This window comes from Balaenoptera acutorostrata, chromosome 3 (genome assembly GCF_949987535.1).
Source record: "Balaenoptera acutorostrata chromosome 3, mBalAcu1.1, whole genome shotgun sequence".
Lineage (NCBI taxonomy): Eukaryota > Metazoa > Chordata > Mammalia > Artiodactyla > Balaenopteridae > Balaenoptera > Balaenoptera acutorostrata.
Window position 1 is genome coordinate 181,868,475 of NC_080066.1, and position 23,867 is coordinate 181,892,341.

The window sequence follows — 23,867 nt, forward strand, 5'->3', positions numbered from 1 at the left end:
GTGTTTTGAGAAGCCACACAGTAAGGACACTGAGTCCAAAAAAGAGAACCCGTTCTTGTTTTAGGATCATCGTTACTGTGGTGGCACGCAGCTCCCCAAATGCTGCCCTAGAGGACAAAGTGCCTTGGAGGACACATCGCAGAGGCTGGGTGCAACGTGGGGGTCTTCTCTGAGGCCACTGTCCCCCCCACAGTCCCCCTTCCTGCTCACTCTCCCCCCGAAAGAGGACCCAGGCCACTCACCGGATTTGGATCTTCCGTGGGCAGCACTTGAGGCGATAGTGAGAGACTGGGGCTTTATGGGGTCTCCAGGGGCAGGACAGCTGCCGGTGCTGGGGACCTGGATGTAAGGCCCCACCGCAGCGACCCTGCCAGGCGTGCTCAGGGGTGACTGTGGCGAACACGTGCCATTCACACGGCTCAGCTATAAAATGGGATGAAATGAGAGTCAAAATTCTACTCAGTTAAAAGAAATTATAAGCCTAGTATGACCGACTGCTCAGATTTGAGCCAATCACTCAACAGTTCATACGTAGGAAGCTCCATCACCCTGGAAGATCAGTATCTAGAAAGGGCAAGACTTCAAAAAAGGGCCTGAACCCACAGTCCCGTATGAGTGATGCTCTGTGATAACACCTACCTGTTCGTGAGTTATAAAACCAGGAGCCGAGTGTGTAACAGAGAACCCCTCAGGACCCCTCTGTGTACATAACCCTCTCACCTGGGGATGCACTCCCTCCCCTGGGTGGGCACAGAGGCATTGTCAAGCCTGGGCTCTGAGCCTGGCTTCAAATCCTGCTCTGCCACTTACTCGCTGGGCTGCCTTGGGCAAGTGATGCAACATCTCTGAGCCTCTGTGCCCATGTCCGAAAATTCGGGATAAGCGTTGTTGTAAGGACTGAATGAGCCATGCAGGACAAAGTAATAGGGTCTGGAACCAGGTGAGACTCTGACCAGTTCCCTGAAGGCAGCTCTGCTGTTCTCAGCAAGGACACCAGGCCACAGCCAATGATACTGGTCACGTGACACTGCCCAACAACAAAAGCCTGCAAAACAGGGATCTGACTAGAGAAACACTGACCCTTAGAGTTCCCCCGACAGGCTCTGAGAGAGCCATACCCATCCAACAATTGTTTGCAAAATTCTGCATGCATGAGCATGTGTCATTTTGAAGAAAGCATCCATGATCTTGACAGTTGTTCAAAGGTGCCTAAAACCTTTGGGTTGGAGACACATCTCTGCAGAAGCACCAACTTCTTCAGGGAGATCCCTTGAAGTATCAGATGGAATAAGAAGTAATATTTATGTAGCCATTTGTGACGGTTAATTTTACCCATCAACTTGGCTAGGCTGTGATACCCAGATATTTGGTCAAACATGTCTAGATGTTGCTGTAACGGTATTTTTAACATTTAAATCAACAGACTTTGAGTAAAGCAGATTGCCCTCCATAATGTGGGTGGGCTGCATCCAATCAGTTGAAGGGCTTACAGAGAAAGACTGAGGTCCTCAGAGGAAGAGGGAATTCCGCCTGTAGACTGCCTTCAGACTCAGGCTGCAACATCCACAACTCCCTGGGTTTCAGGCTGCCGGCCAGCCCTGCAGATTTGGGGTGTGCCTGCCTCCACAACCGCATGAGGCAGTTCCTTACAATCAGTCGACTGATCAGTCTCTACACACGTGTACACACAGAACTGATTCTGTTCTCCAGAGACCCCTGACCCACCACGACTAAGACCGTAACGTAAGCAAGCATGGAGCACAGGCACACGTCCTCTCCCACGGTCTGTGTGTTGTTAATTGAGAGAATAAGGAAATCATGGCATCATACAGATTAACCATTGACCTTTAAGCACTCTGGTTAAAAAAAAAGTGTGGATTTGTAAATAAGAGACTTTTCACCTGAGACCACTGATCACGATGCCCACAGAAGTGGCAGTACCCTTCTGCCTCTAGCGTCCTCCTAACCCATCCCACCAGGCGAAGCTACTGAAGCCTGCACCTCGCCTCCTGAGAGCTACCTTCAGAGCAGCAGGAGCTGACAAGAGGACACCTGTCAAGCGTGAAAGCACCAGTTTTGGAGTGTGGATAGAGGAACTCTGGGAGCACTGTCCCAGCTACCTGGCTGCCTGCTCCGTTTCCACTCCTGAGGGCAAAGTGCCAATCAGCTCTCCACTCAGGCACTGCTCCCCCCAAACACTGAGCACCACTGGTGGAACGAAAGGTCAAGTGCTACATCCAGCCAGAGACACCACACACAAGCAGTCCCTTATCCTCCCACGAGCTCCCAGCGACGCATACGCTCATGAAGCACTGACAGCAACGGCAAGACTCAGGGACACCCTGCCTAACAACAGGGCTGGGTAATGTGACCACAGGCCCTGGGACATGGAATATTACACAGAAGTTACAAAAGGAATGAGGTAATAATGACCTGGAAAGATACCCATATTGCAGTTAAAAAAAAAAAAAGACTAGGTACAGAACAGTGTGAATGATATAATTCCTACAATTCCATTTTCAATTAAAAATTGAATACCTTTCTGTCTGTATTAAGCAAAAGACTGGAACCATTAATAACTATCATCCCTGAAGAATGAGAAGGATGGAAGGGACTTTCACATTTTCCTTTAAATATTTCTGCACTGTTTTAACTTTCTTCCAGTGAGTATTTACTACCTTTGAAATTCAAAATACCAAATAAAGATTTTTAAAAAGCACTAACCCCTTATATAGCACTTTTCTCAAGAGTTTACAAAGTCTTTCCACATGGGTTATTTCTCAGAATCCTTATGGCAATTCTCAGCTCACAGCAAGGACACGAGGCTACACAAGGTCAAGGAATTTATGCACATGGCACAGCTTAAAATGGGTGCTGCAACTCCAGGGCCAAAGCCTCTTCCCCCAGTGGAAGGGAGACAGAGCTGCCCGGGGAGAATGGACGGTGAGGCACTGCGGACCGGGCGGTTTTGCTTCCATGCACCAGGAAACAACTGTGTCTCTGGGAACATGAACTTTCTTCTACTGTCACTTTTTATGGTTTATGGCCAATTTATGTTTATCAGCTATGGCAAATGGGGGGAGCAGAATGGCATTACAGTGAAGTGTACACTTTGGGGATGAGCCATTTTCAGTAGTGTATCTCACAGAAATATTTTCTTTTTCACATGCCTGAATTTTTTTCCCATAAAGACGTTCACGCAGTTCGCTGATCCGCTTGTCCATCATGGCCACCTCCATGTTGCGCTTATTCAAGAGCTCCTTCTGCTGCTGGAGCTTTGAATTCTGTTCCTGGTTGAGCTGATTACGAATCTGCAAAATAGAAAACATAACATTCATGATTTGTATTAACTAAATAGTCAAATTCTCATTGTTAGGGGGATTAAAAAAAGAAGGAAAAAGCAACATTTAGTTCTTATGTGTATTTACATACAGGCATCGTCCCCTGTATGCTAAATATTTTACAGGTACAGCACAGATGAATCCGGAACATATTTCTTATGGACCAAAAAAAGAGCAAATATCTGCAAATGTGTCTTCTTCAAAGTGTACGGAATGACTAGTACCAGTAATGACTGTGGGACACCATGCCTGTGGTCCTAGGGAACGGGGGCGGGTGGGGTTCAGTGACCTAAGGAGGGTCATCTGTTCTGCCCCACACAGTCCAGTGAATGTGGCAGCAGGAAACCCAAGGATGGCCAAATCACCAAACAGAATGTTCTTATATCATTTTAATGGGTTATAACAAGCACGTTTAAAAAATGAAATAGAGAATAGAAAACATCTGAGTGCACTGCACACAGAAGGTTAAGTCTTGTCTTGCTAAACTCTTTCAGGTGCACACATGTACTAGCACATACATACTGGCATATGTGTATAGACAGGAGGTAACATGTACTTTATAACCTAGATTGCAGTCAAAAAATTGGAAATATATATAAATAAATATACTACAGTCATCAAACTTTACCAAAAAAAAATCCTTAAAAAACCCTGCACTTGCATGAGGTAGGGGATATGGGGATATATGTATACGTATAGCTTATTCACTTTGTTATATAGCAGAAACCCAACAATGTAAAGCAATTATACTCCAATAAAGATGTTAAAAAGAAAAACCCTGCGCTTTTAACAATTGCTTAAAAATATAAAAAGTAATAAATTCTTATAACACTTTGTTTCTATGCATTTACATTACAGAACTTAACGGCAACAAGTGAGTTTACTCTCTGTAATTAAAAATTTGCATTTCGTAAAATGATATAATACTTTTTCTAGCAAGTGCTAATAGAACTGCGAAACTTGTATCTGGCTTGAAAAATCACCTGCTGGGGACTTCCCTGGTGGTCCAGTGGGTACGACTCCGCACTCCCAGTGCAGGGGGCCCAGGTTCGATCCCTGGTCAGGGAACTAGGTCCCGCATGCCATAACCAAGAGTCTGCATGCCGCAACTAAAGATCCTGAGTGCCGCAACTAAGACCTGGCTCAGCCTAAATAAATAAATAAATATTTTTTAAAAATCACCTGCTGAATGACAATTTCTGAGAAATGGGAACCTTGAGGGTTGTTATGATTGTGTCCTCCTGAAATTCATATGTGGAAGCCCTAATACCCAATGTGATAGTAACTGGAGACGGGGCCCTTGGGAGGTAATTAGGTAGGCTTAGATGAGGTCATGAGGGTGGGGCCTTCATGATGGGGTTAGTGTCCTTATAAGAGGAGGAAGAGAGATCAGAGCATGTGCGGACACAACAAGAAGGCAGCCAGGAAGTGGATCCTCACCATGAACTGACCTTGGACTTCCAGCCTCCAGAGCTGTGAGACATAAATGTCTGTTGCTTTAAGGCAGCCCAAGCTGACTAAGACAAGGATTTAACAAATAGGCATCTATCTTGTCAGAACACAGTTTACACAGAGGCCTTAAGTATTATCTAAAGCTTAATTCTTTACCAGTTCATCATATTGCCAATTAAATTCATACTGAAATTTCTGTACCGAAAACATGCTAAGTGAAAGAAGCAAGTCACAAAGAACTACAACTGCATGATTCCATTCATATGAAATTTCCGGAATAGGCAAATCCATAGAGATGGAAAGTAGAGTCGTGGCTGCTTAGGGCTAGAGGGATAGGGGGTTGTGGGGTGATGGCTAAAAGGTGTCGGGTTTCTTTTGGGGGTGATGAAGATATTCTAAAATCAATTGTGGTGGCGTATACAGAACTCTGTGAAGATACTGAAAACCACTTAATTGTATGCTTTAAATGGGTGAATCGTATGCTATGTGCATTATGTCTCAAAGCTGTTTAAAAAATTCTTTTGTACTGAATACATTTTGTGCCTACTATTAAATTAGAATCCATTAATTTGTTTCCAGTTCCTGAGGTTTCCACACTGAAAGAAAACCCAAAAGATAAGGAAGTTTTAATAGAATCATTCCTCAGACCCAGGTGAGTTACCTGTAGCTCTTGGTACAGTCTTTTCAGCTCCACTGCTGCTGGTCCTGTCAGCTTGCCATTGTAAGACTGGAACCCATTCAGTTTTCCCTTCTTTAAATCTTCCAATTGCTGACTGAGCTGATCAACTCTTAAAATCGCAGTCTGTACTTCTTGCTTCTTTTCCTGGAACATGGCACTGAACCTTTCTATTTCAGCAGCTATAATTTCCCACCAATAAAGAAAAAAAAACATAATTTAGTTGATATTCTTTTTTTCATAGTATTTTGCTATTTTTATTTTGTGATTTCTTCATTTCTATCCATTTAACTCAACTTTAGCATCATCTAGTGCCAGACCTTGGAGAGAAAAAGTTGTAATATCCATAATCCAAAACACACTTCAACAAGCCTTTGGAACACATAATGTGACCGCTCATATGACAAACAATTAATTTGCACTAATTATTGAATATTTTTAAATTAGGGCAATCTGTCCAAAAGCTATCTTGGTCAAGCCACTTAGGAATCTCAAGGCACCAAAGAGACCAAAGGCTCTGTGAGGGCAGGACCATCCAAATCTATCTTGCTTATTCTGTAACATAAAGTAGGTACTAACAGAATTGATTGATGAAGTAACAATCCACGCACACAGAAATAAAATGTGAGCATTTGTATGCTTTATCTTAATACACAGATAAAATTTATGCTGTTCAATTAAAACAGACCCTCACAATGAGTTGAGTCTTAAGAGTACTCTAGCCCCAGTCCAAAGGGCGGCTGCAACCAACGTAACAAAAGGATCTCTCTACTACATTGCTAAGGCTGCAAAAGATCTTCTAAGATCTCTTAATCTAACCAACCCATCCAGTTAGATGCAGATGACAGAGCAAAGCTTTAGTGCTTTTCTACAGCAAGATCTGACATCAGCTTGTGACTGAGAGCATCTGGAAGCTGGCCTCTGTCTCACGTCATCTACGCCTGCTGAGTGTGGGCGCCAGTGGGCCGCGGCACATACACAGATTGCCATTCATGATTTTGCTGTAGTCTACTTGTCCTCTCATGGCACGGATCTTCTTCAGTTTATTTTCCTGGGCTTCAACTCTTTCTTTCAATTTCTGAAGCTTTTCATTTTCAGAAATAGACTGCTGCTGACGGCGCTCCTGTTGCTTTAGAAAATGTAAACGCTGTTCCTATTGAGAGAGGAAAATAGCTAACTTTGAAAATTGAAACGTACAGTAACTTATGTACACTAAAAAAAGTTTAAGTGGACCCCTCAGTGTCTCCTATGATAAATGAATGTTACAGAGTGCTAGCCACGCGTTCACCTCCATCCTGTGTGTGAAGCCCCAGCAGCCTAAGCTTCCTGCCACCAGTACCAGGTTTCCTGCTGCTACAGAGCGGCTTTCAAGGGTCCCTTATATTAACCTCCTAAAGGAAATGAGCACTGACTAGCAGAGGATTTTATATTGAAAAGAGATAAGGTGAGCAGTAAAGAGATGAACCTCTAATCTGCTAAGTGACAGGAACCTTCGAGGAAGGGTTTGTTTTCTTTAGGATTAGTTCCTTCAAAAGTAATCAAACATTTTATAGTCAAACAAGAACAGGACAGTCCTACAGTAAAAATATATGCGATACTCTTCAGTAGTTTTTTTCCCTACTCATGTGAAAGCATACCTTAAGGGTAACAGTCAACATTATTCATGGTCCCATCTGTATGCATAAAACATACTTAAGAGGCTTAAGTGTGACTGTGCAGGCGTTACACACTGCACACTAAGGGAAGGGTTTATGTGCTTCAATATGGAAAGATTAACTTGTGAATTACACTGCTGAAAATATCTAAGATTTTTAAAAATAGCAATACTCTTGGATTAATATTTGGAAAGAAAATAAAAAATAGAATTAGAAAATTTTATAATGACATAATACCACGTACATTTCATCTTAGAAATGGGATGAAAATACTTTCCAATTACTTTTTTTTTTTTTTTTTTAAAGGATTTTCTTATTTATTTATTTATTTATTTATTTATTTTTGGCTGTGTTGGGTCTTCGGTTCGTGCGAGGGCTTTCTCCAGTTGCGGCAAGCGGGGGCCACTCTTCATCGCGGTGCGGGGACCGCTCTTCATCGCGGTGCGCGGGCCTTTCTCTATCGCGGCCCCTCCCGTCACGGGGCACAGGCTCCAGACGCGCAGGCTCAGCAATTGTGGCTCACGGGCCCAGCTGCTCCGTGGCATGTGGGATCTTCCCAGACCAGGGCTCGAACCCGTGTCCCCTGCATTAGCAGGCAGATTCTCAACCACTGCGCCACCAGGGAAGCCCTCCAATTACTTTTAATTGTTCTTTATTCTTGTAAATCCAATAATCTTTGTAAGACAACTTTTAAAAACAAGTCCAACTTATACTATTATTTACATAAAAGTGGATAGAATCACGTGGTCATTAAATAAATGAAAAAAAGTTGAACTGGACATTTGGTTCTTAAGAAAATCTCTCTACAGAGCAAGCATGAAGAACCTAGGCAGTGGCGTTAACATATGTGTTCTCTCTACAGCAGTTTCAGAACATTTAAGATCATTAAACATGAAATCATTTTCAGCAGGCATGGGTGATAGGTCTGATTTTTTAGTCCAAGACTAAACCATTATTTAGAAAAGTTTTGAAAGCAAGCAGGATCCTGTGGGGCACTCTGGGATCCAAAACCCTTTCTGCGCCCCCATTTCTGGTTTGTAGGGAAAAGGCTTCAGACTCCTACACCTTCCCTGAGCTCCAAAAGGCAGATTCAGTTACTAACCAGGGAAGTAAGAGAATGCAGGAACAAAGCAGGAGCAGTCAGGAAGCAACAGGGTCCTGGCTCCTCCTCCAGGGACACACAGAACAATACACCCTTGAGCTCTTCTGCAGGAACTAAGCCCACCCCCCCCACCAGGTGGAGGACGGTAACTCCACGCTGAGCACAGACTCTGGATCACCAGCCTGTTCCCTCACCACCAACCAATCAGAAGAAAGCCACACACCCTGCAGCCCTCCCCTAAATTTTGCCTATAAAAATGCTTCCCCGAGAACCACCGGGGAATTCGAATTTTTTGCGCATGAGCCACCCGTTCTCCTCACTTGGCCCTGCAATAAACCTTTCTCTGCTCCAAATTCCAACGTTTCTGTTTTGCTCTGTTTGGCCTCACTGCAGGTCGGCAACAGTTTCAAACACTACAACAGAGTTTCAACAACAAATCTAGTACTCAGTGTAAATAATGAGTGCTGACAATGCCGTGCACCAAAATAAACCAAACAAATTCCTTGTAGGGTGGGATAAAGGGAAGCCACTGTCTTGGAGGCCCATGACCAGTGTCTTATCACAGGTCACTGGCTTCCTCTAGAACACTAATGCCAACTACATCAGCCGAGAACACACACAGAGGAAAAAGGAGGGGACAACAGAAAGTATCCTTTCTTTCCAAATTTTATCTACAATTGGATAAGGCCAACTGTTTCCTGTCGGGGGGGTTGTGTGTGCAAGTCAAGGGTCAGATGCTTTTGTTCTGATACTTTCCCAACTTCAAGAAGCTACAGTATGCATTTATGATTACATAAGAGATAATTAAGAAAGACATTGTGTTTAACACTGTGGCGGCATGGCCCTACTTGCAGGGGTTAGCCAGGTAATCTAAAGTAATGCCGAAGAACACACTTGTTGAACACTTCCCCACCGCTGCTTTAATAACTTACCTTGGCAACCAACATTTGCTGCTGGTTTTCAATTTGCTGTTGTTGCCTAGCTGCCATATCTTGGAGTTCTGAGAGGGTAAGTTCGACACGTGGATTCCCAATCTGCAGGAAACAAAACAAACTCAGACTGGAATGTATGTTTATCTGCATAATCATTTTCTCTAGTGTCAAAATGCACACACATCAAGATTTTTAAATAGGTTCCCTAGAAGCTAAGAGAAGATAAATAAGTGTACTTTCTCATAAGAACTTTTCCTCCTAATTGTTGACTGCTTCTATTAAATTTATTTGAGCAAAAGGGGATGTCAAATGTTTAAGGATAAACAACGTAAAAAATAAATGTGTAGGTGACACCTTAAGGACAAATGTCATTTCACTGCCACCTGGTCTCAAGAAGCTGAAATACATAAAAGATTCTAATATACAAATATCTCATTAAAAACACCATAGGTATGGCCTAAACCAAAGATTGACCCATTATTGACAGAGAATTATCTGTGTGAAATAAATACAAAAAGGTAACACATCTGGAGGAGTGGCAACCAATGGAACTGGAAAGCATGTCCCCATTCTCTGTTAATGATAAATAATTACATCAAGCATTTTTATTGTGTTCATCATGAACCTTGCACTGAAGTAATTACTTTCCATTTATGAACTCATTTAAGCCTCAAAATGACACTCTCAGGTAGGTATCATTATATCCCCGTTCTACAGATGAGAAAATGAAGCAGAGAGGAGTTCAAACTGTGCCACAGGTCCGGCAGTTTGCACGGACAGAGCAGGAGGCAGAGGCTTACTGTTGACCATCTCATACAGCACAGTCTTTACTAAGCATGCACTACTACGCTAGACGTGACACATGCACTGTATCACACAATCTTCATAACAAGCCTCTGCGTCAGGCAGATGAGCCCCACACTGGGCAGGAATCCCAGGAGAAAGGTGAAGGGGCGTGGCTAAGGGCACAGAGCTGACAAAGGGACAGAGCTGCAATCCTAGCCACGCCTGTCTCCCTCCCACCTCCTCCAGCCCCGGCTGAGCTAACCACACAGGTGCACGGCCCCTCCTCAGAGCTCCACTTTCTACCTCTAGGCTCAACTGCACTCTCAGGGTCCCTCCTACCTCCCTTGCGCCCTCTTGTAATTCTTCACAGGGGTACCCACCCCTGTTCCTCCGGCTCCAGTCCTCCCCAAATCATGTGGTGTTCAAGCCCATTCTGGACTCTTGGAAAATGGAATCAGGATCTGTTCACCGGTCTTAACTGGACCACGTTTATCTAACATCCCGAGAAAGTAATGTGGAGCAAGCCCCTTTTCAAAACTAGATATTGTAAACTGCCAAGTTACAGAAACTTCATTTGAAAAGAGATTTGTTCATTCTCCAGAAATGCCTGGCAGGACTGTCACAATGCCCCAAATTTCTGCATTAATACTAATAAAGGATTCTAATTTCCACCTATTGAGATTTTCCAATCACCACAACAAAAGGTATTTTTAAAACTTTCAGAACTTTACTCCTTAAACATATTTTTCACTAGAGAAAAATGAAGTTCATGCAACAAATCTTTCAATTCACATTTATTTCATAATTTTACAACTTGAAGAAAAAACAAAAACCTGTCTCTTTGGTCTCCCCTCCACACCAATGGCTTAGAATAACAATGAAAAGAGGACAGAGGAGAAATTTAACTGTTTGATATTCTGATATTCATACCCGTGAACAAGAGAGAGCTCTTTGTATGTGTTGTGTCATATGTGTATTTCTAACTATAAGACTAAGATATACTCTACTGTCATAAGTAAATCAGGTATTGTATCTTATGTATATACTCATATATATTGTAATTTAATAAAAGTTTATTGACAGATATCACAAACGGAAAACTGTATAAATCAGTGTTCAGCTCAGTGAATTATTTCAAAGTGAACACACCTGTGTAATTTAATTGTATTTTAAACAGGTTATAAAAACACAAGCTACCATAAATTTGTAAGTCAACAGATATGCAACATTTTACACTTTAGTACATATTCCCTAATTTGTTCAATGTGAAAATTTAGAAGAAAGCACCTTTTCAGAGTTTTTTTTTTTTTTTTTTTTTTATTTATTTATTTATTTTTGGCTGTGTTGGGTCTTCGTTTCTGTGCGAGGGCTTTCTCCAGCTGTGGCGAGCAGGGGCCACTCTCCATCACGGTGCGCGGGCCTCTCACTGTTGCGGCCTCTCCCGTTGCGGAGCACAGGCTCCAGACGCGCAGGCTCAGTAGTTGTGGCTCACGGGCTTAGTTGCTCCGTGGCATGTGGGATCTTCCCAGACCAGGGCTCGAACCCGTGTCCCCTGCATTGGCAGGCAGATTCTTAACCACTGCGCCACCAGGGAAGCCCCAGAGTGTTTTAAGAAAACAAAAACCTTTGATGTAAATTCTATCCTCTTATGACAGGCCTATCAGTATGCATTCTCTCCTTGTAAACTAAACCCCATAGGAACAAGTTAAAATTCTCCATATGAACTCAATTTATTCAGACAAACTAATGACCTAATTCCTTGCTTATTTCTTCTCATTGCATCTAATAAGAAGAAATCAAATCCTGTTCCCATGGGCACATGGAGGTCCCTCATTATGGTAGTTATCTGATGAGTTCAACTCCAGGTCACAGGGAGGACAAGTCACTTCCACGACTAGTAAAACTAGTGGAAAAGTTCTCTCGGTAACAGCCCAACAGGCTTCTAAAATACAGGCCCAGAGAAAGGAAACAGCTCCCCAGCCTTCCACCTGCTGCACCATCCTCCCAGCTGGACTGCTGCCTGGGGCCCCAGGGCTCAGGGTCCCCTCTCCCTCCAACATTCTACCTGGACTCTGAATTCCAGGGCTGGTATTTATGTTCCCAACGAACGCGGTTCGCTCTCCAGCCTGACACTGATGTCACCCACCTCCCATAACAAACAGAGCCCACCCAAGCCCAGGTATAATGGACTCCCCACCCACCCCTATCCCCAACAAGCTCAGAGAAAACCGGAAACCTCTTGCCCCCAGCCTTCACTTATCTGGGCATATCATCCCCTTCTTTCTCCAAGCGTCTACAAATCTACTTGCGGGAACAATGAATTAAGAGACATTATTCCTCTAATTTACAATACTTGTATTGCAATATATACAAAACTCTCACCTGACAGAAAACTTGTGCTGGCGCGCCCTGGCTAATGAGAAACTCTCCACAGGTCCCAGTGCATCCAGCACCCACAGCGCCCGGCCCAGTGCATGGCCACAGGCTCCGATCAATGATTAACATTTCTTGAATGGATTTATAAGTTAATCAATATTTCCTCATCCTTCCACCACACCCTGATCACATACCTACAGAGACAGCGTCTTCTCAAACTTAAAGTCCAGACTTCTTTTCATTCTGTCTTCCTATAGAGAGCCGACATCCTCCTCGCCATTTTATCTCCCTCCCCAGATCTTCCCCCACACCTCGTGAACCCACACTTCCTCGGGCCCCTATCACCTCCCTTCTGACGATGTCCCCTAACTCCTGTCTGCCTGGAAAGGCTATAAGCAGCAGTAGTAAAGGAGCTTCGTAAAAGAAGAAACTAAGCCATGTGCTCGGGACCCCAGCAGGAGTCAGAGACAGAGGGGGACCAGCACCAGGTATTCTCTATTTACACGACAGGGTGACTGTGAAGGGGTCAGGAGAACTAGGGCTTTTTTTTTTTTTTTTTGAGTACTATACACGTTTGATACCATGGTAATTCGTTTACCCTCGATATGCCAGATATAATCCCAGATACTGTAATAGAAAAATAAAATGCAGTTTCTCCCTGTTTTCAACGAGCCTTGATTCTGCTGAATGGGGTAAGAATCTCACATGGGAAGCAATTAAGTTACCCATCAAATTCAACTATGAGGAACAGAGCCTGAGCTCAGCTCTCCATACTTAAGAGTCTCATGTGAAATACAAAGAGCATTTTTCCAGCGTAGCAGCAAGGACCTGAAGCATCCACGCACTCCTGTAGAAGTGTGCTGTTCAGCCTGGCACCCATCCTGAAAAGCCTGTGATAAGCTCAGAAAAGCAGAACATTTCACAGCACCACACTCAGCTACCCTGGGTCCACTCGTCATGAGAACTGTAGGTCTGAAAATAAAAAGTGTCTCTTAAAACCTCCTACCCCAAAACAATGAATCCAAATGAGAAGCTAAACCCTCTTTACATTATTGTTCCTGACTTTACATAAATTCCTCATAAAAATATTATTTCATGGGCTTGGAAACAGATCCTCCAGCCCAGTCAAGCCCTGGATGACTGTGATCCTGGCCAACATCTTGATCACAACGTCATGAGAGACCCTGAACCATGCACCCAAGCCCTGGTTTCCAGACCCCTAGAAACTATGTAAGATAATAAAATTTACTGTTTAAATATATATATATACCACGCACATATATATAATTTCACAACACTTATAATAAAAAAACACATGATTTTCTAATTTTTATGCTCCTAAATTTAAGATTAGCCACTTTAAAAAAATTGATAAGCATATATTCTAATCCATTTCAGATACAAAATTTCAAAAACATCCATAGTGGTAATAAGTTAACAAAATGAAGTGACAACAGGCTAGTTTAAGAAATACCCAGTGAAGTTTATCACGTTTACTTTAATTGAGGCATAATTTACAGACCATAAACGTGCCATTTAAAGTCTACTGCTGCGTGAGTTCTGACCACTGCACGTCACAGTGTAACCACCAGCCCAGTCAAGACAGAACATTTCCACCATCCCAGAAAGCTCCCCGCTGTGCTTCCCAGTCAACTCCACTCCCCCCGCCCCAAACCAGCCATCTGCAGGGGTGGTGCTGGTTGTGCCACGATCATCACCGAGTCCTGTGTCCCGGAGAAGTTCTCACAGACGGGGTCACTTCCTTGTGTTTGGCTTCTTTCATTCACCACGTTTTAGAGATTCATCCACGTTGTTACCTGTATCAGGAACTCGTTCCTTCCTGCTGACGAGTAGTATTCAGTCGTACGGATATAACAGTTTTTGTTATCCTGTTCGTCTGCTGATAAGCATTTCGGTTATTTCTACTTTTTAGCTACGAGGAATAAAGCCATCTTGAACATTCATGTACCAGTATTTATGTGGACAAACGTTCTGGCTTCTCTTGGGTAACTGAAGGGGAACGGGTTGAGGGGGTGGTTTGTGTGGTTAAGGGCTGGTTTAACTGATACAAACTGCCGAACTGTTTTCCAAAGTGAAGCACTGTTTTACACTCCCCCCAGCAATATATGAGAGCTCTAGCTTCTCCACATCCTTGTCAACATTTGGTGTTGTCAGGGTTTAAATTTTAATGATCCCCTTTTGAAATAAAATGCTAACCTCCTGGTGAAGAAAGAATTCCACATAAATGGTATTTTGATAAATAATGAAAAGAAGTAAGCATAAAAATGTCCTTAATGAAGCTATCAACCCCAAACGCACTATAAGCAGATTTTCAATAAATAAGCTAGCTAGGGACTTCCCGTGTGTCGCAGTGGTTAAGGATCTGCCTGCCAATGCAGGGGACACGGGTTCGAGCCCTGGTCCGGGAAGATCCCACATGCCATGGAGCAACTAAGACCATGCACCACAACTACTGAGCCTGCACTGTAGAGCCCGCAAGCCACAACTACTGAGCCCCGCGTGCCACAACTACTGCAGTCCACGTGCCTAGAGCTTGTGCTCTGCAACAGAGAAGCCACTGCAATGAGAAGCCCGCGCACCGCAACAAAGAGTAGCTCCCACTCGCCGCAACTAGAGAAAGCCCGCACACAGCAATGAAGACCCAATGCAGCCAATAAATAAACAAACAAACAAACAAATAAGCTAGCTAGATTTGCTGAAATTTAGATATAAAGGGGGGCTTATTTCCCAGGCTAATGTCTCATTTGTACTAATTATGTATATGACTCATGACTCAGAAAGCTATCAAAATAAAGTATGTTTGACAAACAGGCTATCAGAACTAGATCTTTTAGATATTAAACAACTACAACTCACTTGATAATTGTGGTTAAAAGCTTTAGATCACAAGTCAGTTGATAACATGTCCTTAGTCAAATGTATTTTTGTCTCCTTGGGTAATGTGTTTCATATATATTTTGAAACTGGTGTTACAATAATTCAGTTATTAAAAATATATAATAAAGTTTCTCAAACCATTGTAGACAATTATGCAATACACTCATCTTCCATCCTAAGCCTCTAATGATATGTTTTGTAGATTTTTAGTCTTCCCAAATATTAGTAAGAAGACTTAGCTTTATGTCTCATCTGAGGTACTATTGAAAACGTTCTGCCAACATGCACCGAATGTGTTTTTCCAATACGTGCCAAAACCATCGAAGACTGCACTTCTGTCTATGAAAACAAAAGGTTCCTCACCTCGCACAGTATGTGTTCAGTTAATGACTCTTCACTCTCACAGTTCCTAAAAAAATGACACTATTTTCCAGACAACTTTTTTTTGGTATAATGACATCCAAGAACACATTAAGTGCTCTATAAGAAGTGGTATTGTGACATTAGTTTCAAGCAAATAAACAGTCTCCAATTTACTCACCCCAACTGCTCCACATCAGAGAATAGGACGTGGCCCAACCCTAGAGCAAGTGTCACGGCTGGTGAGTCCCCACGTGCGCTCTGAGCACACGTGCCTGGTGAAGAGGCCGAGGGGCGTCTTCTTCAACCCCCTCTGCTCTACTGTGCACAGGGCCTCCCCCATCTGTTTTCAAGTGCTCTCTCGTTTAGCTTTTGTTACCCTAAAGATGCTTTCCTGTCCTATAACTTTAAGTTCAGTTTGAGTGCATTATCCCCAAAAGTTGAAAAATTGGTGAAGAAAATTATATAAAAGGAAGAATTTACATTTCAAAGTCATTCCAAAGAAAAATTCTCTTGCATCCCTCTCCACCAACCACGCCTACTGTGAAGCCTTCTCCTCCTCCTTTCGCAAATACGACACACTGTCATTGCATGACATTTCATGTCCCAGCTGAATTCATGTGTTATTGCTTCTATCATCATGACTTCAGCGTTCAACTCATATATTTTATATCTGTGAAAACAGTTTGGGAATCAACAGTCCCCCTTTATTTCACAGGCCGTGTGTCTGCTCTCTACTGCTGAGTAACAGATCACGCCTAACCTTGGTATGAGCTTAAAACAGTACACATTCATCATGGCTCACAGCTTCTGTGGGTGAAGGATTCCCGAGCAGCATGACTGGTCGGTTCTGGCTAGAGATTCCTCCTGAGATGGAGTCAAATGTCAGGCAGGGCTGTGGCCGTTTTAAGGCCGCAGGATCTGGTTCTAAGATGGCTCACACGCATGGCTACCAAGCTGCTGCTGGCTGCTGGTGGGGGGCCTCAGTTCTCCTCCAAGTGGGCCCCTTCTCAGAGCTGCCTGCTCCAGTGTCCTCGTGACACAGTGGCTGGTTTCCCTCAGCGCAAGCAATCCAAGAGAGAGCTGGAGCAGCTGTCTCCTTATGAACTAGCCTCGAAGTCACACGACCTCACCTTCCCCATGTTCTGTTTGTTCGGAGCAAGTCACTAAGTCTCGGCGAGGAGGGGAATTAGGCTCCACCTTTGAAGGGAGGCATGTTAAAGAATTTGCAGACATATTTAAAGACCACCACATCAACTGACTGTGAAATCTCGTGAAGACTCTATAGACTTCTATCATTCTATCATGCACTACTTAGAAGAGTTTGGTTGTTCCCAACAGCACTGTCACAATCCAAAGAAGAGAACGTTTATGAGCATATGTTTAAGAGAGTGAGATAACAGGGCAATCAACAGAGGTTTTAAATATAAATGCTGCTTTTCCCCTCAATGCCTAACGTATACTGCTTGGTAGTGGATTTTGTCAGTAGTTAAACACCTATCAGCTAATGGGCCACTTTAGATGTCAGCTTTAATCCTGATATGCTGATTTTAATACTCAACCAAATAACTTCATCTTTGGTTACAAAACAGACAAGAATATAACTGTAATATTATTTGGGAAAAAAGTAAGTTCCCTAAGCTTCCAAGTTCCTTTTTGTATTTAGTCTATATGGAGAACACAGTTAACCCACTGGTGAGCCTAGCCATCCACCCCTGGCCTCTCTCCAAAGGAGCTCTAGATCCAGAGTTCCCATGGCCAAACTCACATTTTTGTTTGTATGCCCTGCCAGCACTTCAACTTCCACATGTCTGAAACCAAACCCCTTCCTTTCCTTCCAACTCGGGCTTCCTCCCTAAACTCCGGACTTTCATCAATGGCTCTCGCACCGTGTCTACCCTGAGCCCACCTCGCCCACTGGAAGCTGCGGCTCAGCTCCTGATCTCTCTCACAGCTGTGCCTGCCGCCCCCTTCCGCAAGCAACCCTTTCCCACCCCCATATTTTTGCTCACATTCTTCCTTCTGTCCACAATGCCTTTCTCCTACTTCCTAAACCCTTCCTTATCCTTGAAGATCTAGTGGCAATGCCATCTGCTTCCTGAAGTTCTTCCTGATCATCTAAGGGATTTCTTACACAGCTGTTCTGACGCTCAGGATCTGACATCACTTCCAGACATGGGACAGACCTCAGTATTTTTTAATGGATTCGAAATTCTAGAGATTCAACAACATGTAAGGAGCACTTGCTCAGACATTTATATATCCTTGAGTTTACAGTTATCTTAGTTGATGTGTACGAAAACTCTGTGAGGGAAAATAAGCTTAGTTTAGGATGAGGAAGCTGAGTCTCTGTGCAGCTGCTGGACGGCTCTCCTAAGTTCCTGTGGTTGGGTCAGTATCCGTGTCAGGATCTTAACCTGAGTCTCCTGACAGCAAGCCAGACGCTCTTTCCATCGCACAGGTGGTATTGCCCTCATGTTTTTTTCTTACCAGGCTACATTTCTTACCATTGCTCCTAACCAACAATCATTTATTGTATCAAAGGGTAGACACTCCATTAGACACCACTTATTGATTATTACTTTGAATCATATGAAAATGCTATTTTTGTAGATCAAAAAATGGTCAAAATCAATAATTTCATATGGTTCAATCTAACAGGAAAGGATTAATTCCCCCCCCGGGAAAAATGTAAAAGCTAAAGATAACTTGATTCTAGCATAGAATAATAAAAAAAATACAGAGAAGAATGAACTCTAGGTAACTATTTTTGGAAGACTATGAGAAATGACAAAACAGACTAATGACACCTGCCTAGTGACACTGAAGGGCTTTCTGGAGGAAGGCAGGATGGTGAGGAGGCCTGCCTATTGCTGCTGCTATTATTCCAGAGGAAGTCATCTGTGGCTTTCTTGGGACAATTTCATGTAAGCAGACATAAATGAATTATAAAAGGGGAAGAACTAATTTTTTTAAAAAATAAATTTATTTATTTAATTTTGGCTGTGTTTGGTCTTCGTTGCTGCGCGCGGGCTTTCTCTAGTTGTGGCGAGCGGGGGCTACTCTTCGTTGTGGTGTGCGGGCTTCTCATTGCGGTGGCTTCTCTTGTTGTGGAGCACGGGCTCTAGGCATGAGGGCTTCAGTAGTTGTGGCATGCGGGCTCAGTAGTTGTGACTCACGGGCTCTAGAGCACAGGCTCAGTAGTTGTGGCGCACGGGCTTAGCTGCTCCGCGGCATGTGGGATTTTCCCGGACCAGGGCATGAACCTGTGTCCCCTGCATTGGCAGGTGGATTCTTAACCGCTGGGCTACCAGGGAAGTCCCGGAAGAACTAATTTTAAAACCTCATGTCTGATCATTTTTCTTGAAAGATGATTTTCAAGGAATTTCTTTTCTTGGAGGGTAATATTGTCCTCCTACAAATGTTTCTTTTAAGATTTCTTTAAAGAAAGATCATTCTGTTAGCTAATAATAACTCCTCTTGTTTACATTAGCATCTCAAGTGACATTTTCTTTAAGTTGTAGTTTACAGATAACAGGATGCCTTTTGAGTTTATATCTCCATAACCTTGACATTTTTATTTTCAAATATTTTCTTTGGAAGTAAGTCTCTCTGAGATTCAAGTAGCTGTGACTCTGCTGTAAAGTAGAGCTGGCAAAGCCTCACGAAACTCCCTGCCTCCGGTCCCATTCCACCCTCCACCCAGACACACAAGCACACACGCTGGCACCCAGGGATCCTTCTGAGATACAGCTGACCCTGTCTTCCTCTTACTTAACCCCCTACAAGATACGTCCAGGCTCTGAGACCCCCAGGCAGGTTCTCCAGTTCTCTTCCCTCTTCAGCATCGCCCTACCTTCCTGTCCCCTGGCTCTGCTGTTACATTCTCTGCCGCCACACAGCCCCATGTCTTCCTCCCTATCTTTGCGGAAGTCTCTGGTCGCCACCTCAATAAGGCTAATCTGATCCTCCCTGTTACTGTGGTGCCTTGTCCTACTCTCATCACACTCCTCACACTGTGTTATAGTTTATCTGTTTTCACAGCTCTCTCCAAAAAACACCCATTCTTTCTCTGTGAAATCTGAGGCAGACTTCAAGTAGCCACCACCAAACACCTTGCATTGATAATGTCTTTGGTCTACCTAAAATACAAATAAATTGGATACAGGGAACTACATTCAACATCTTTTTTTTTGGCCGTGCCGCGCAGCTTGTGGGATCTTGGTTCCCCGACCAGGGATTGAACCTGGGCCTTAGGCAGTGAAAGAACCGAGTCTTAACCAATGGACCACCAGGGAAGTCCCAATATCTTATAATAACCTATGATGGAAAAGAATATGAAAAAGAATATATATGTGTGTGTATAACTGAATTACTTTGCTGAACACCTGAAACTAACACAGCATTGTAAATCAACTTACTGCAATAATAAATAAATAAACAAATAAATTGGATAGAATTGCTTTAAAAAGAATAAAAGAGGACTTCCAAGCCTGGGTGGTAGTTACCTGAGTGTCTGCTTAGTAATTCTTTAAACCATACATATTTTACACATTCTTCTGTACATTTATTTTTCAATTTAAAAAGTAAGAAATAAAGAAGAATTAGACCTAACAGCCAGTATCCCATCTTGTGATTTAATCATCACAAGATATTGGTTTAAAATTATAACTAGTTTTTTAAAGTATAACTGGATTCTCAAGTACAATGCCACTTCAAAGATGACAAACATCCCTAAAACAAAACTGACAAAATAATTAGGATAAAATCTGTTTATAATCACATGATATTCTAGAACATTAAATCATTCCTCTTTTTTCCTACCTCTGCAAGGTTATAAACTTTCAGGTTTGGAGAGTATTTTTACTTGCTTATTTAGCAAACAAAAAAGTAGGTGATAATGATATCAAGGTACATTATAAACATGTAGGTTTATTTTTATCACATAAAATATTCAGTAAAATTGAACCTCTCTAACATCTCATTGTGCTCTGGAAATGGTGTATTTCATATTCCAAAAATTATTAAGTCTCACAAATTAATAAGAGTCAATTAGATATCTAAAGCATATACTGGCTCCCACCCCCTGCAATACTACTACAATATGCTATTTTATCCTATATGTGAATCACTCATATGATTAAAATTCACTGATACCAGTTCAGTTTGGTTTAACCACATTTATACCCAAGGCAAGTGGCTGGGCGCAGCTGGGCGAGAAAGATCAACAGGAGAACAGGGCTACCAAGGAGCATGAACACCAGTAAGAGAAACCAACTACACCCCACACGAGTGCTACAAGCTGAGCATTATGGTGACTTCTCTATCTCTCAGAATGTGGCCCACAAAACACGCTGAGCTACACTCCTGATAGCAACAACTAAAAGATAAAACATAAAAACCTATTTTTAAAAGCACCACCGACTTGACACAGCAGGAAGGAAGCTACAGGGGCTGAAATAAAGAGACAGCAGAAGCTCTGGGCATTGAGGAAATATCAAAGCCAGCTTATGCCCACCTGGAGACTTGCCCTCTGGAGCTGCTGAAGCCTGGCACTAAGAGAGAAAGCCGGTTTTCCGGTAGTGACGACCTCCCCATGAGAACACGCCTCTTGGAATGGACCTCCTTCATCCCTCTCCAGGAGAGAAGAGGAACGCAGCAAGAAGCGCCTGGTGCAGAGCCCCAATTCCTACTTCATGGATGTGAAATGCCCAGGATGCTATAAAATCACCACCGTCTCTAGCCATGCACAAACAGTAGTTTTGTGTGGCGGCTGCTCTACTGTCCTCTGCCAGCCTACAAGAGGAAAAGCAAGGCTTACAGAAGGATGCTCCTTCAGACAGAAGCAGCACTAAAAGCACCCTGAATCAAGAAGAACAGGAAATCATCCCAATAAACACATTTCGGATTTAAAAAAAAAAAAGAGAGAGAAAGACGAGACCAACCCAGGGTGGAGAGTCCAATAGAAGATGCCATACACATCCAGGACCCCGATTCAGCGTGAGAGTGAATGAGAAACACCCTCAAACCCACAGATGGGAGCAGGAGAAATCTGCCCTCTCTCTATCACAGTCTGAGTGGAGGGGGACGGCCCCGCTAAGAATCCGTAAACATGAGACAGCCCTCATGCAAGCTTCAAGACCCACAAAGGGGACCACAGAGTGAGTCTATCTGCACGCCCAGTTACTGACCAAAGCAAATGCAAACCACTTGGGAAAATCCCACCTTCATCCAGACCTTAAAAATATTCACAGGTCAAGTTCCAAGGAAAATGAGAAGCTCATTGTCAAAAATCAAAGCACACAAAGATCATAACACCATGACTTAAAGCCAGTAGAAGCGACATATGCAGAAATTGAAATTATTAGTTGCAGAATATGAAATAACTATGTTTAGTGTGTTTAAAGAAATAAGAGAAGCTTAAAATATGACCAAAGAGTAACCAAGAAGAGGTGGAAAAGAACCAACTAAAACCTCTAAACTGAAAAATTTTTAATGACTGCTTAAATCCACTTTACTGTAGTTGACATATAATAAACTGTACATATTGGAAGTGCACAATTTGACACATTTTGACAAACATGCACACCATGAAACTATCACCACAATGCAGAAAATGGACAAACCCATCACCCTTAAAACCTCCTTGTGCTCCTTTGTAATCCCTCCCTCCCACCTCCCGCCACCCTTCCCAGGTCCCAGGTCCACAGGCAACTGCTGATCTACTTTCTGTTACTAGAAATTAGTTTACGTTTTCTCTAATTTTATATAAATGGAACTATACAGTGTGTACTCTTCTGTCTGGCTTCTTTCTTACAGCGTAATGATTTGAGATCCATCCATGGTGTAGCATGCAGCAGTGGTTCATTCTTTTCTTTTTCTTTTTAATTAATTAATTTATTTATTTTTGGCTGCATTGGGTCTTCGTTGCTGTGCGCGGGCTTTCTCTAGTTGCAGCAAGCGGGGGCTACTCTTTTGTTACAGTGCGTGGGCTTCTCATTGAGGTGGTTTCTCCTGTTGCAGAGCACGGGCTCTAGGTGCACGGGCTTCAGTAACTGTGGCACGTGGGCTCAGTAGTTGTGGCTTGCAGGCTCTAGAGCGCAGGCTCAGTAGTTGTGGCACACGGGCTTAGTTGCTTCGCGGCATGTGGGATCTTCCCGGACCAGGGCTCGAACCCGTGTCCGCTGCATTGGCAGGCGGATTCTTAACCACTGTGCCACCAGGGAAGCCCGGTTCATTCTTTTTTATTGCTCAGGAATACTTCATTGTATGGATATAACAGTTTTTTTGTCCATTCACCTGTTAACACACATTAGGGTTTTTCTAGATTTTTGGCTACCACAAATCAAACTGCTATAACATTCATGTACAAGTTTATATGGACATCTGCTTTCCTTTCTCGTGTAAATACTTAGAAGTAGAATTGCTGGATCGTATAACAGATTTATGTTCAAGTTTTAAAGAAACTGTCCAACTGTGTTCCAGACCACACCACTTATATTCTCAGCAGCCGTGTGTGTTTCTCGCAGGCTCTCCACAACTCTGCCAGCACTTGCTATCACCAGTCTTTTTAGTTTTAGACATTCTGATGGATGCGTGGTAGTATCTCACTGTGGTTTTAATTTGTATTTTCCTAAAAACTAATGATGTGGAACATGTTTACACATGCTTACTTGACATTCACATACCTTCTTTAGTGAAGCATCTATTCAAATATTCCGCCTGCTTCTTCTAAAACTGTGTTATTTATTTTATTAATGAGATTTGAGATTTCTTTTTATATTCTGAATATAGTTCCTTATCAGGTATAGTATTTGCAAGTATTTTCTCCCACACTGTGCCTTGTCTTTTCATAACAAGTAACACTAAAAGCATATTATATGTACTAACATCCAAATAAACACAGTGAAAGACAGAATTCATTAACTGAAAAATTGTATCTTAAGAAGTTATCCAGAACACAGTACAAAGAGACAAAGAAAGTGAAACTATAAGAGTAATTAAGGATAAAATGAAAGATATAACATGTCTAATCAAAGTTCCAGAGAAGAAAAAAGAAAGAATGTGGAAGAAGAAATACCTGTAGAGATAACACAGTAGAGAACTTTCCAGCTAGGTTGATAGATGCCAATCCCCAGAATCAGTAAGTTCAACAAATCCCAACAGGAGAAATTAACAGAAATGCACACTTAGTTCTTCTACTCAAAACAGAGAATTATTTAATCCTAATTTCATTAAATCTCAAAACCACTATATGATAGTAAAGGGATTTTTGACATCAAATAATAT

The 23,867-nt window shown here is 42.7% G+C and overlaps 1 protein-coding gene and 1 pseudogene across 2 annotated transcripts in view; one reads left to right on the top strand and one right to left on the bottom strand.

The window, feature by feature from the left end:
* Positions 1–23,867, bottom strand: part of PPP1R13B (protein phosphatase 1 regulatory subunit 13B) — an 86,501-nt gene that overhangs the window by 10,349 nt on the left and 52,285 nt on the right. For both annotated transcript variants that reach the window (XM_057542300.1, XM_057542299.1), the window contains exons 5-9: positions 9,159–9,260; positions 6,448–6,622; positions 5,455–5,651; positions 3,171–3,311; positions 243–423 (exon numbers count right to left, since the gene is read on the bottom strand). In XM_057542300.1, coding sequence (XP_057398283.1) covers positions 243–423; positions 3,171–3,311; positions 5,455–5,651; positions 6,448–6,622; positions 9,159–9,260 — 796 coding nt within the window. The remainder of the gene's footprint in view (positions 1–242; positions 424–3,170; positions 3,312–5,454; positions 5,652–6,447; positions 6,623–9,158; positions 9,261–23,867) is intronic.
* LOC103006865 (40S ribosomal protein S27-like) lies at positions 16,524–21,433 on the top strand (annotated as a pseudogene).